We start from the raw sequence: 14,022 nt of genomic DNA, 5'->3' as shown, positions 1-14,022 counted from the left end.
ATGTTGAATTTTTCTTTAACACTTTCAAGGACAGAACGTCCAATGACGTTCCGATTCCAAGTTGTCATACTCTCATACTACTTATGAACCATCAATGACCCATGGTCTCTGTCCGTGAAAGGGTTAAGGAAGTATTACAAATTCTAGGGGGGGGGGGGGGGGGGGGTTAAAATGCTACATCGAAGCAATTCATTTAAGAAACCAATATTGCAATTTGACATTTGCGCATATAAAAATAAGTGCGCAATGCAAACAAATGTCAAGTAGCAATATTGCTTTCTTATATGAATTGCTTCGATGTGGCCATTTTAACCCCCCTGTTCTCAATCCCGAAATGGATCCCGGTATACCGGGATTGTCAATGTAAAATCCCGAGACTCTTTTTTTGATCCCGGGATTTCGGGAACGATATTGCTTTCTTGACTTAACCTTTTTAACTCCTCATATTTTACAAACGAGACTCGTGTAATCTCCCGAAATGTCGGGATCAGAAAAGGGGCAGGTTAAAAAGTTTCAATTTGGCCTTTTTTTAACCCCCCTGTAATTAATTCCAAGTTGTCGTGTATGGTGTAGCTGGCGCATGGGGCAGATTTGTTACTCAAGAGCCAGGAGGGCTTATTAAATACTATTTTCAAGGAAACCAAGCGCAATCTGCAATGATAATAATTGATATTAATATACGGCGGGACGCTACACCTGTGAGGTCCCGACATTTCCACCAGTACGCTGATTCCAGACCATTGCCAATGTAAAACCTCCCAAGACCACACGTATCTGCTGAAGATTCTTAAGTCTTGGGATTGAGAACTGTGATTCCAATTTGTCGTTGCCCTGCAGCTGGCGCACGGTGCGGACCCGTTCCTCAAGAACCAGGAGGGCCAGACTGCGCTGGCGCTGGCGGGCGCGGAGGACGTGCGCTCGCTGCTGCAGGACGCCATGACGGCCGCCACGGGCGAGTGCCCCGCCGCGCCGCACGCGCCGCTGCCGCCGCCGCGGGCCGCCGTGCTCATGCCCAGCGGGGACACCGTGCCGCTGGCGCTGCCGGTATGTACAGCCATGAGCAATATAATGTACCCACTTTAGGACTCTGTCGCACTAACATATTTGACATTTAGTGAGACTTGCAGTTCAATTTGTCAAAAAAGTTAATGTGACATGGTACCAAAAGGTATACATATTAATGCTCGTAACCGTACTTGTCTCGTGTGGGTTCTGAGGTGCATCACCAACCTCGCTAACTCTGGTGCAGCGGGGATACTGCCGCTTGCGCTGTTGGTATTTACTTCTCTCGTGTGGATTGTGAGGTGGATGACCTGTTGCTGGTGTCAGGGTTATTACTGAGCTAATATGTGAGCCAAGTAGTTGCTTTTGCCGCCATTCTACTGGGGTAGTGGGGTACTATGCTGCTGGCGCTGTTGGTATGTATTTCTCTCGTGTGGGTTCTGAGGTGGATCACCAACCTCGTCAACCCTGGTGCAGTGGGGACACTGCCGCTTGCGCTGTCAGTATGTCCTTCTCTCGTGTGGGTTATGAGGTGGATGACCTGTTACTGGTGTCAGGGTTATTACTGAGTAGCCAAATATATGACATGTACGGCAAATCTACAATATGAAAATCTACGTCATGAAAAAATGGTTCTTCTATCGTATGGCTTGTGAGGTGGATTACTAGCCTCATCAACCCTAGTGTCAGGGTTACTACTGAGCTGCCAAAGGCCCCTGACATGACTCGTGTAACGACTACGTACTTACAACAGTAAGTAGTAGCCGGGACCAACGGCTTAACATGCCTTCCGGAGCACGGATCGTCTTGCTTTTGGACAATCAGGTGATCAGCCTGTAATGTACTAACCAAACTAGGGATCACAAAGTGATTTTTGTGATACGTCCCCACCGGGATTCGAACCCGGGACCTCCAGATCGTGAGCCCAAACCTCAACTACTGGACCACAAAGGCCGTTGAGGAAAATGGTAGTAAGAAACGAGAAAATAAATTGATTCCGATTCTGTACCACAGGTGATGCCGAGCAACTACTGGGCGGAGGGCTCGCGAGGCAGTCTGGAGGACGCCGCGGGCAGGCCTGCCTCCGCCCTGTCCACCTCCGAATCGCTACAGACCTTCCTGTCCAGGTCAGTCGCGATAAACATTAACATAACAAATACTTTATATAAGTCGAAATGAATTATAGGGTGGTGGTGGACGTCCTGGGGTAAAAAGCCTCCGTATACCATGCGCAGAATCGCAATGCCCGCACAACTCGAAACTTATCCTAACCATTTCCATTTCAGCATCGGCCTAGAACAACTGGCGCCGGTTTTGGAACGCGAACAGATCACAATTGACATCCTCTCGGAGATGTCGCACGAAGACCTCCGCGCGGTCGGCGTAGCGGCCTATGGGCACAGGCATCGTCTACTCAAGGCCGCCAGGCATACACTCCACACTCAATCAGGTGAGGAATCTTCAGCATAGAATAAGGGATAATACTAAAGTAAGGCCAACCAGACGAGATAAAAAACGTAAACAAGCGGACCGTTACTGAGTACATCAATCGTTTCATACACGCACGCCGGTTCATAGTAGATATTACTGAACCATTTCTAAGGACATCTCCAATTCAATAAAATCATCATCATCATCTCCATAGCGTCATCTCGCTTTTCACAGGGTCCGGTTACTTAACCTGAAGATTTGACAGGTCCGGTTTTTTACAGAAGCGACTGCCTGTCTGACCTTCCAACCCGCGAAGGGAAAACCAGCCCAATACAGGTTAGGTCACATACCTTCGAAAATACATTTCTCGGGAAAGTGGGTTTCCTCATGATGTTTTCCTTCACCGCTGAGCACGTGTTAATCATTTATTATTCATACATGAATTCGAAAACAAATTCGACAATCATTGGTTTAGGCCTGTGCTGGATTCAAACCTGCGACTTCAAAGTGAGAGGCGTTCTACCAACTGGGCTACCACGGCTCTATTAATATTTTTTTTCTTCCAGAATGGTACGGCGGTACGACGCTGATAGACGTGACAGCCAACTCGTCAGAAGAGTGCGGAGATAGCGAGTACACCATAGTCGAGAGAGAGATGCAAGCTAGCGTGCGTGCCCACAGGGACCACGCCGGCGGCCACTATTCGCACTACAACGTTGTCCGGGTAAATGATTCAATCAATAATACTTTATTGCACAACAACATATCATCATCAGCCCATTAACGTCCCCACTGCTGGGGCACGGGCCTTCCCTATGGATGGATAGGGAGATCGGGCCTTAAACTATCACGCGGGCCCAGTGCGGATTAATGGTTATTAACGACTGCTAATGCAGCCGGAACCAACGGCTTAACGTGCCTTCCGAAGCACGGAGGAGCTCGAGATGAAAACTTTTGTTTTGTGGTCACCCATCCTATGACCGGCCTTTGCGAAAGTTGCTTTACTTCAACAATCGCAGACCGAGCGCGTTAACCGCTGCGCCACCGAGCTCCTCAGTACAACAATACAACAACATATACAAAGGACATAAACATACGAACAAAACATGAGCACAATAGGCGGCCTTGTTGCTAAACAGCAATTTCTGCCAGGCAACCTTAGGGTGAAAGAAGCTTATTCATTGGAGCACGGGCTGGTGCAATAAACATATAATGATTCCAGTCTTATGCTTCTAACTTCAAATATGATAAACTTTCATCTCCTTTTTTAATCCTTTAGGGGATGAATTTCCAAAAAACCCTTGTTAATGCTTATTTACGGGACATTTTGTGCGAGATTTCAGCTTTTAAGTTCAAGTCTTTTCGCCCCATTTTTATCCCCTTAGGGGTTGAATTTCGCGGAATCCCGTCATATTGAGGACCTAGGTCCTAAAAGGAACCCCCATGCAAAATTTAAGACTCTTAACACTTGTAGTTCTTGAGATTATGTGATGAATGAGTTAATGATATTTCGCTTTTAGACGTATACAGGGTGTTAGTGACATCGTAACAGCCTCTGTGGTCCAGTGGTTGAGCGTTGGACTCACGATCCGGAGGCTCCAGGTTCAAATCCCGGTGGGGACATATCACAACAATCACTTTGTGATCCCTAGTTTGGTTAAAACATTACAGGCTGATCACCTGATTGTCCGAAAGTAAGATGATCCGTGCTTCGGAAGGCACGTTAAGCCGTTGGTCCCGGTTACTATTTACTGATGTGAGTAATCGTAACATGAACCATGTCAGGGGCCTTTAGTGGTTCAATCATAACCCTGACACCAGAGTTGATAAGGCTGGTATTCCACCTCACAACCCGCACGATAAGAAGAAGATAATAATCACAAAAAAATGAAAACTTTGAGGAATGATTCGGACCATGAGTCTGTATAGAATTTAAAATTTTTGAAAAAAACAAACAGAAAGAACCATGAATTTTGGAATACACGCGATGATTATTTATGGTCGAAATACAAATATAAATTCATTCTATCATTTTATTTTTATTAGTGTGCCGGACGACGCCCAGAACGATCTCATAGTTTAACAGATTATTGTAAATAGCTTAGATTTTGAAATAAAGATATAGATAGTTAAATAAGTATAATTAAGAAAATATTGTGATAACGATTGTATGTGATATTATTATTTTTCCAATAAAATTACACTCACCTCATTCGCGGCGCCGTCTCGTCTTAATGCGCGCAAGGCCCACTAGTTGCGAACCGTAAAATCGTATATGACTGGGGCGAGACGGCGTCGAAAACACACACAATTCGCACACCTCGCAACTCGAGGTTTATTTTTAGGAAGGTCGCAATAGGACCTTACACAACATAGCTTAGGTACAGACACAACTGTACAGAAACAAATTTTAAATAGTTGTTTTTATTTAGAACCAGCATCCCATAGAACATAGCGTGCGGTCTACAGTCCCGTACAATTAGGCTATTTGACTGGGTGAAAGATAAATTGTAAAGTCTGAGATGACCAAAAATCAATCTCATTTTACTTATCGACTTATTTTCGAATTTTATTTATGGATTAAGTAACAAAGAGCACGACGTTTGACCGCTTTTATTGATGACGTCACAGGACAGTAAAATTCCCAAAAAATAATAAAATAATATAAATATATTATATATTATTATATTACATTTGTTTTTTATTATTATTATTATATACATTGTTTTAAGTTTACGCGGTTATTATCATAATTAAAACACATAATAACGGGTTCTTACCGCGTTTAAATGGGGATATGAGACTCCCGATATTTCGACACTGTTGCAAGTGCCATGACCACGGGATGACTGATGAGATTGGAGTGGAGTAGGTAGATCCATAATTTTCTACGTCTAATTTTCTCATATCCCCATTTAAACGCGGTAAGAACCCGTTATTATGTGTTTTAATTATTATCATTATTATTATATATTAATATTGGCCGCCCAAATTGTACTGTATTCATGTGTTAATGTCTGATTGTTTAAATGTAGTTCTGTGCAATAAAGTATAATTGATTTGATTTGACAGTATTTCCATTCGGACTCCAATGAAAACGTTTCGTAAAAAGCATATCTCATTTGACTAGGTTGTCAAGTAGTCTTTTCCCCGTTTAGATCCAGAAGTTGGTGAACGGGCGGCTCTGGGAGCGCTACCAGCACCGGCGGCGCGAGGTGGCTGAGGAGGCGGGCTCGCCCAACGAGCGGATGCTGTTCCACGGGTCGCCCTTCATCAACGCCATCGTGCAGAAGGGCTTCGATGAGCGACACGCCTATATCGGTGAGTGATGATGGCAACAGGGGATGAGAGATTGTAGACCAGATTGATAGACTAGATTGATAACTCAGATTGATACTCAGATTGATAACTCAGATTGATACTCAGATTGATAACTCAGATTGATAACTCAGATTGATAACTCAGATTGATAACTCAGATTGATAACTCAGATTGATAACTCAGATTGATAGACTAGATTGGTAACTCAGATTTATAGACAAGATTGATAGACCAGATTGTAGACCGGATTGATAAGCCAGATTGTAGACCAGATTGATAAATCAGATTAATAGTCTAGATTGATAGTCTACATTGATAGTCCAGATTGTAACACAAGTGCAGTGAAGTACACGCGTCAACTCTGAGCGTATGTATGTAAACATAATAATAATTGATAGCCCAGATTGTAGACCTGATTGATAGATTAGATTGTAGACTAGATTTTAGACCAGATTGTAAACTAGATTAATAGACCAGATTGTAGACCAGATTGATAGACCGGATTGATAAATCAGGTTAGACCAGATTAATAGACCAGATTGTAGACCAGATTGATGGTCCAGATTTATGAATCGATTTGATAGTCTAAATTGATAGACCAAATCGATAGTCCAGATTGATAGTCCAAATTCATAGACCAGAATGTAGCCTATGTTGATAGACCTTATGAAACTTACAATGTTGTGACCAGGCGGCATGTTCGGCGCGGGCATATACTTCGCCGAGCACTCGTCTAAGTCTAACCAGTACGTGTATGGCTTCGGAGGAGGCTCCGGCTGCCCGACCCACAAGGACCGCAGCTGCTATCTGTGCCACAGGTAACACATCATCACCAGCCCATTAACGTCCCCACTGCTGGGGCACGGGCCTTCCCTATGGATGGATAGGGAGATCGGGCCTTAAACCATCACGCGGGCCCAGTGCGGATTGATGGTTATTAACGACTGCTAACGCAGCCGGGACCAACGGCTTGACGTGCCTTCCGAAGCACGGAGGAGCTCGAGATGAAAACTTTTTTTTGTGGTCACCCATCCTATGACCGGCCTCTGCGAAAGTTGCTTAACTTCAACAATCGCAGACCGAGCGCGTTAACCGCTGCGCCACCGAGCTCCAGAGGTAACACATCATCAATCAATCAAATCACTTAACATAATAACATAACACAAACAGTTTATATCCGTCCCACTGCTGGGCACAGGCCTCCCCTCAATCAACCGGAGGGGGTATGGAGCATACTCCACCACGCTCCAATGCGGGTTGGTGGAGGTGTTTTTACGGCTAATAGCCGGGACCCACGGCTTAATGTGCCCTCCGAATTACGGAATCATCTTACTTTTTCGGACCATCGGGTGATTCCAGTCTGAAAAGTCCTTACCAAAGGACAGTCTCACAAAGTGATTTCGACAATGTCCCCATCGGGAATCGAACCCGGACCTCCAGATCGTGAGCCCAACGCTCTAACCACTAGACCACAGAGGCTGTTGACCAAATCACTAGAATCAAATCACAATACTACGCACATCTGCCTGCCGTTTCGAGTACAGGAGATATCATTATTTATTTATTTATTTCATGTGATTGCGTGTGGTCTTCAGACAGATGCTGCTGTGCCGCGTGACGCTGGGCCGCGCGTTCCAGCTGCTGAGCGCCATGAAGATGGCGCACGCGCCGCCCGGCCACCACGCCGTGGCGGGGCGGCCCTCGCAGGGCGGGCTGTGCTTCCCCGAGTACGTGGTCTACCGCGGAGAGCAGGTGAGGCGCTCGGTGCTCCGGGCTCACTAGTATATATACAGGGTGTTAGTGACATCGTAACACACGCACGTCGTGTAAGCGACACGAATACTGAGGGGGATCATCGCACTTCACACATCAGAGGGGGTACAGGTAGTCATACTAGTGCGTATGGGTGTTAGTGACAACAACAAATACTGAAGGGGATGATTCAGACCAGGAGTCATCCCGTAATCATGGCAGTTGCAACAGTGTCGAAATATCGGGAGTCTCAAATCCCTGCTTTAAACGCGGTAGAATTCGGAAACAAATTCGATAATCATTGGTTTAGGCGTGTATAAAATATACACAACAGAAATCAGAATCATTTATTCAACGTAATTATCATGGATAAACTTGTTGAAGGTCAATGTAACATTTTTGAATTTACGTCATTTCGCAACGTGTTATGGCTGAGGAGAAGAAATGACAAGAAACTGCAACAGCAACACATCTTTTAAAAACCAATGAGGATATACATTACAAGTTATTTAATAACTAGAGGAACACATTCAATACCAGACATTTTTATCATTTAGGTAGTCATTAATCTTATAATAAGCTTTTTTACATAAAGTAAGCTTCACATGGGCTTTAACACTTTCAAGGACAGAACGTCTACGGACGTTCCGATTCCAACGTGTCATACTAACTATTATGAACCATCAATGACCCATGGTCCATCTGTCCGTGAAAGGGTTAAATTTATTTTCTGACAAATTTAAAATATTATCTGGTATTTTATTGTAAAAACGTATACATAACCCCAAAAAAGATGAATTTAATTTACTTAATCTAGAATTTTGGATAGCAATTTTATGTTTATTTCTTGTATTGTAAGTATGCCTTTCAAGACAAGAGGGAAACCACTGCCCTATTTTTCCCTAAAAAAGTAGCATGGAGAGTATTTTACAGAAATGCTGCACCGACAAGAGCGTGGCTCTTAAATTGATGATGATGATGAAGTATGCCTTTCACAGTTTCTTGGAAGGAGAGATGCATTAACAAGTAAAATATACATAACTCTAAAACTCTTTTTTCTCTTGCAGGCGTACCCAGAATACCTGATTACTTATCAAATAGTGAACGGAGAGAGTTCGACGGGCGCAGTGTAAATATTACTGGTGTACTATTATTACCAGTGGAGTGCCGTTCCCGTATTTGATTAGAAATAGTCACTTTTGAAGATTCACGCATTTTATACATAGTAAACTGTTTTACCCGACTGTGGCGAGGCAAAAGGAGGGTTATAATTAAAGCACATAATAACGGGTTCTTACCGCGTTTAAATGGGGATATGAGACTCCCGATATTTCGACACTGTTGCAAGTGCCATGATCACGGGATGACTGATGAGATTGGAGTGGAGTAGGTAGATCCATAATTTTCTACGGGCAGACATATCTGTCTACCCTCTTTCTCTGCCGCTTGTTTATGTTTTTGATACCCGTTATTATGTGCTTTAATTATGATAATAACCGCGTAAACTTAAAACAAGGAGGGTTATGTTTAACACAATTGGATATGGTAAAACTAATTATTAACTTGTTTGGAAGTTTAAAGTGAGAGGTTGTTAGGGTCGAAGTGAACAATATAAACTAAACAGCCTATATATGGGTTGTTCTTCTTTTTTATCGACAATGATCTGTCCTTCGTTCTGCTTCTGATAAGTTATGTTTTAGAATTTTATTTCATATTTTGATTGTCCAAAAATATAGTTATCTTATTATACTCAAAATACAAGCAAAATACTAATCGGTTCCTCAATTAGTTATTAACGTAGCTTGATCGTTTTTCACAAAATTATATGACAGAGTGGTAAATTGAAATGCTGTCTCCGATGAAAAGGGCCACTCTGTCACAATATTTTTTGGAATGCGCCTGCAAAGAAAAGTATGTTACCAAGATAAAGAGAACCACTAAATAGTCCTCTACAGACACATCTTTATATGATGTTTTAAAATATTTATTGTCGGTATAATTTTAAAGATGTTAAATCCGATAAATCGAGAAAATGTCTTTTTATTGTCGATAAAAAAGAAGAACGACCCATATACAAGGTGTTAGTGACATCGTAACGAATACTAAGGGGGATGATTCAGACCATAATTTTGATTTAATATCATGTGGAATTTTTCGTCGCAAAATTCATGTCATTTTTTTGTTTATTATTTTATTTTTAATTCTGTACTTTTGCGATGGAAAATTCCACTTGTTATTAACTCAGAATACTGAGCTGAATTATGCCCCTCAGTATTCGTTACTGATGGGGATGATTCAGAACATGTTTCCAAATTGATATCAAGTGAAACTTCTTTTCGGAAAATTAATGAAAATTTTAGTGTTTTTTTAAATTTAATTTCAGTTTCATACTTTTGCGACGGAAAATTCCACTTGATATCATCTCAGAATCATGGTCTGAATTGTCCCTCAAAGTTTTCGTTACGATGTCACTAACCTGTATACGTCCCACTGCTGGGAACAGGCCTCCATTCAACCGGAGGTGTGGAGCATACTCCACCACGCTGCTCCACTGCGGGTAACAACAGTAGGTAACGTGATTCTTTTTTATTTTATTGTCAAACCTACGGTTACTACGATAGCATTTTAATGACATCTTTTATTTTCTAATTATAAAATATATTTGTCATGAAAAATCTATACACTTCCGATTTTTTTTTGCAACCTGGGGGTTAAGGCCACATTGCAGCATTTCATCCTACATATACATATATCTATACAGACTGTTAGTGACATCGTAACGAATACTGAGCGGGATGATTCAGACCATGATTCTGAGTTAATATCAAGTGGAATTTCCCGAACCAAGTAATATATAATATTCTCTCTCTTTATTTAAGAGCTGCGCTCTTGTCGGTGGAGTAACCGCCATTACATAATAATGTAATATTACTTGGCAGAAATTGCTGCTTAACAATAAGGCCGTCAGATTGTACTATATCTATCGTCCATGTGTGTAAAACTTGTTTTGTATGTTATGTGCGGTAAAGTATATTTGTATTTTCATCTACATAAACTGCCTATATACGTCCCACTGCTGGGCACAGGCCTCCCCTCAATCAACCGGAGGGGGTATGGAGCATACTCCACCACACTGCTTCACTGCGGGTTGGTGGAGGTGTTTTTACGGCTAATAGCCGGGACCAACGGCTTAGCATCTAAAAAAGCAATATTGCTATTTGATATTTGTTTGCATTGCGCAGTTATTTATATATGCGCAGTATCAATTCGCAATATCACCTTTTTAAATGAATTGCTACGATGTGGCCTCTTTAATCCCCGCTGTGAGGAGTATAAAATGCCAAACTAATTAAAAATTGATAAAGTTTAGATGATGCGGACAATGGTGCTAATTCCTGCAGACGCTACCTAATTTTATTTTAAGTTATACCTGTCATTTTCTTATCCGCCGAAAAGGAAAGGGACGGGTAATCGACAAGCATAAAATTTATGGAACACACGTAAATTTTAAGCACAAATCTAAAACAACCGTCTAAAAATTTTACATTGGCCAATAGCCCGACAGAATTAAGTTGACAGCACACGTCAAATGGTTTGCATACCAGCGAGATACCATTTTGATTCACCTGGGTTATTCATTCATTTATTTTATTTATTTTACTCATTCTTTATAAAATTAAGAGCTGTCAATCATCCGTCCCTTTCCTTTTCGGCGGATAAGAAAATGACAGGTATAACTTAAAGTAAAATTAGGAGGTGTCTGCAGGAATCGGGGCCAATGTCAAGTTAAAATACAAAAATGCTCAGCTGAGGCAGAGTCGAGTGGGGGAAGAGTCGAGTGGATATCTTAGACTACGGGCTCGAGGCTTCTAAACGGAAAATATTAATGATCGAAAAACGATTCAATGATCTTGTATATATAATGTGGCAGACAACGTTGTCACGTATGTTTTGGAAATTCTTAAGAAATTAGAAATGTAAATTATTTGTGAAAATCTTCGAAATGAGGTTGTGTATTGGGGACTGTGCCCACTACACCGTATCATATCAGGACCGCACTAGGAGCGTGTCAAGCAGGGACCGGCGCGTGCCGGACGCTACTATGCCCGCTGCAACGGAGCGACCCCTTTCTATCCCCGTATGGACGATAAGAAAGAAAGAAATATTTATTACTTCCGAACACCCGACGAGGTTGCCTGGCAGAAATTGCTGTTTAGCAATAAGGCCGCCTATTGTGCTTATGTTTTATTCGTATGTTTATGTCCTTTATATATGTTGTTGTGCAATAAAGTATTATTGATTGATTGATTGAACACCACAGACACAGACAGACAGGTACATTACATTCAACACAGGGCAGAAACCACACGGAAATCAATAAGTACACAGACAAAAAAAAATCCAAAACAAAAAGAACACACTCAAGAGTACCTACTTATAATTTTAATTCATTGTCTTTTTATTGTTTCTTTTTTCTACCTAAAGCTACTGTATAAATATTTAATATCCTCTAGCCCTCGTTGACAATTACTTCCGCACAATATCCCAGGAAGAGGAAATGACTGAAAACCAGCGCTGGATGGCGCCATAGCATGGCTCCATCGCAGCACAAGCTGAGCCAATTCCTTTTGCCCGTATTCGCAATATTCATAATTACTTAGTTTATATAGGAAATGTAAATTGTTACTGGCAATAAATTTATTTTATTCTTATTCTTAAGAAAAACAAACCAAAATCATAAAAACAATAATAATAAAACCAAGTATTCTAAATGCAACGCACTGACGGCCCGATCATCTGCGGTGGAGTCCGGAATAAAAGGACCTCGCTCAGCATAAGTCGCGGCGTGAGCCACGACGCTGGTATTCTGCGGGCCCTGCCAAAAGCTTTATTCGCATAATATTCTTTATTCGCATAATTATAATCATAATCATATCATTTATTGAGTTATATCATTTTTAGCTGCAAAAGTCCAATCAGTTTCTTGCAAAGTAATAAACTAACTGGTTACACTTAACACCTTAGCCATACATTCGTACACAGCGGTTATACTGCGACTCTCATTGACCGGGAGTACTTGTTTGTGTATTTTAAAGTAGAATAATAATTTTGGTGGGTTTTACTGCGAAAATTAAAATGTTTATACTATGATAACATGCACAATGCCATTACTTATAGAAATATGATGTTTCATCCTTCTTTTTTCGCTTTGACGTTTTTACGACCCACATCCCCGTGTTGCCAGTTCGACGCCTAATCGCGCACTGAGGTAAAGTACTGTCAACGTCGCTATATTAACAGTAACTTTGCGTCCCACTTTTTGAGCGCTGATGTTCAATGATGATGTTCAATCTACAGTAGTAATAAATCTATATAATATGGTGTAGTGGGTACGGACCTTTGTAAATTTTATATTTGTGTTTTGTATTTATTTGTTCAATATTTACAGTGGCGGGTAAAATAGCAGCGGATAGATTTCAAGGTTAGGATCGTAGCAAATGGAAGTCCATAGTGTCATCACCAGCCCATTAACGTCCCCACTGCTGGGGCACGGGCCTCCCCTATGGATGGATAGGGAGATCGGGCCTTAAACCACCACGCGGGCCCAGTGCGGGCGGTGCGGGGAGGTGAAGGGGGGGGCATAAATTCGACCAAGACCCTGGCCGCAAACTAACTTTATCAATTTAGATTGCTTGAAACTCATAACTGGGGTCTGGGGCATACTCCACCAAACTGCTCCACTGTGGTTTGGTGGAGATTATCACGCGTAGCTCGCCATTGTAATATTGACATTTTCGATCAATCTTCCTGTTAGTGTCAATTTTGGCGTATTTTTAGTTGGATAGTTCTGAAATTAACTCTGATTCATCATCATCATCAATTTAAGAGCCACATCTAAATCTAAAACAACCCTATAAAAAATTACATTGGTCAACAATCCGACAGATTTAAGGTGATTCGTTTTCCATACAAAAGTTGATGCAGTGCTACAGGAAAACGGATAGAGGAATATTGTTATAAAACCGATAAATAGTAATATTTTGGTGTATTATTTTCGCAAACTAACAAAAATTTAGGGTCCGAATACGAGAAGTACCATATTTCAGACCCTCAATTTTGATCAATTCTACATTTGTAGTGGTGCAGATTACAGTGTATTTGCTGAGCGTGTAGAGGTGTCAATGTTAGTTTGTGTGCGTGATAGTTTTTTTTTCTCTAAAGGCTTTGACTACTTGACAAGTGTACTAGAATGTCAGTGACAATTTATAAAGAGATTTTGTATGAAGAGAATAAATATAAATAAAAAACTAAAAATACTACAATCTGAGAAAAGGAGTATATTTTGTTTTAATGCATATTATTTAAACATTTTTAAATAATGGGTAAATACCGTGTTTTAAAAGAGGACATATATTATAATAAAAAATCAAGACATAAAATGAAATGGCTGTATGGGCATAGTTCCCTTTGCATCAAAAAAAAAAGTTGTTGCATTTGCCGGCCTAAATAGTAGTC

General features: G+C 41.3%; 2 protein-coding genes across 4 annotated transcripts in view; one reads left to right on the top strand and one right to left on the bottom strand.

Annotated features, from left to right (window-relative positions):
- Positions 1-14,022, bottom strand: part of LOC126378947 (uncharacterized) — a 119,105-nt gene that overhangs the window by 67,630 nt on the left and 37,453 nt on the right. The window contains exon 5 of one of the 3 annotated variants that reach the window (XR_007568205.1): positions 7,133-7,188. The exons of the other annotated variants lie outside the window; for them this stretch is intronic. The gene's annotated coding sequence lies outside the window, so the exon portion shown is untranslated. Of the gene's footprint in view, positions 1-7,132; positions 7,189-14,022 lie in introns of those variants that run through there. 3 annotated transcript variants of the gene reach the window in all.
- LOC126378814 (poly [ADP-ribose] polymerase tankyrase) overlaps positions 1-14,022 on the top strand; it is a 74,999-nt gene that overhangs the window by 29,752 nt on the left and 31,225 nt on the right. Inside the window, exons 17-24 of the mRNA XM_050027231.1 lie at positions 838-1,044; positions 2,017-2,129; positions 2,289-2,452; positions 3,000-3,157; positions 5,592-5,754; positions 6,446-6,572; positions 7,350-7,506; positions 8,574-13,459. Of these exons, the coding sequence (XP_049883188.1) occupies positions 838-1,044; positions 2,017-2,129; positions 2,289-2,452; positions 3,000-3,157; positions 5,592-5,754; positions 6,446-6,572; positions 7,350-7,506; positions 8,574-8,639 (1,155 nt within the window). The 3' untranslated portion in view covers positions 8,640-13,459. The remainder of the gene's footprint in view (positions 1-837; positions 1,045-2,016; positions 2,130-2,288; positions 2,453-2,999; positions 3,158-5,591; positions 5,755-6,445; positions 6,573-7,349; positions 7,507-8,573; positions 13,460-14,022) is intronic.

The sequence above is a fragment of the Pectinophora gossypiella genome, chromosome 27 (genome assembly GCF_024362695.1).
Source record: "Pectinophora gossypiella chromosome 27, ilPecGoss1.1, whole genome shotgun sequence".
NCBI lineage: Eukaryota > Metazoa > Arthropoda > Insecta > Lepidoptera > Gelechiidae > Pectinophora > Pectinophora gossypiella.
Note: the sequence above shows the minus strand (reverse complement) of the source record. Positions and strands in the feature narration are given on the sequence as shown.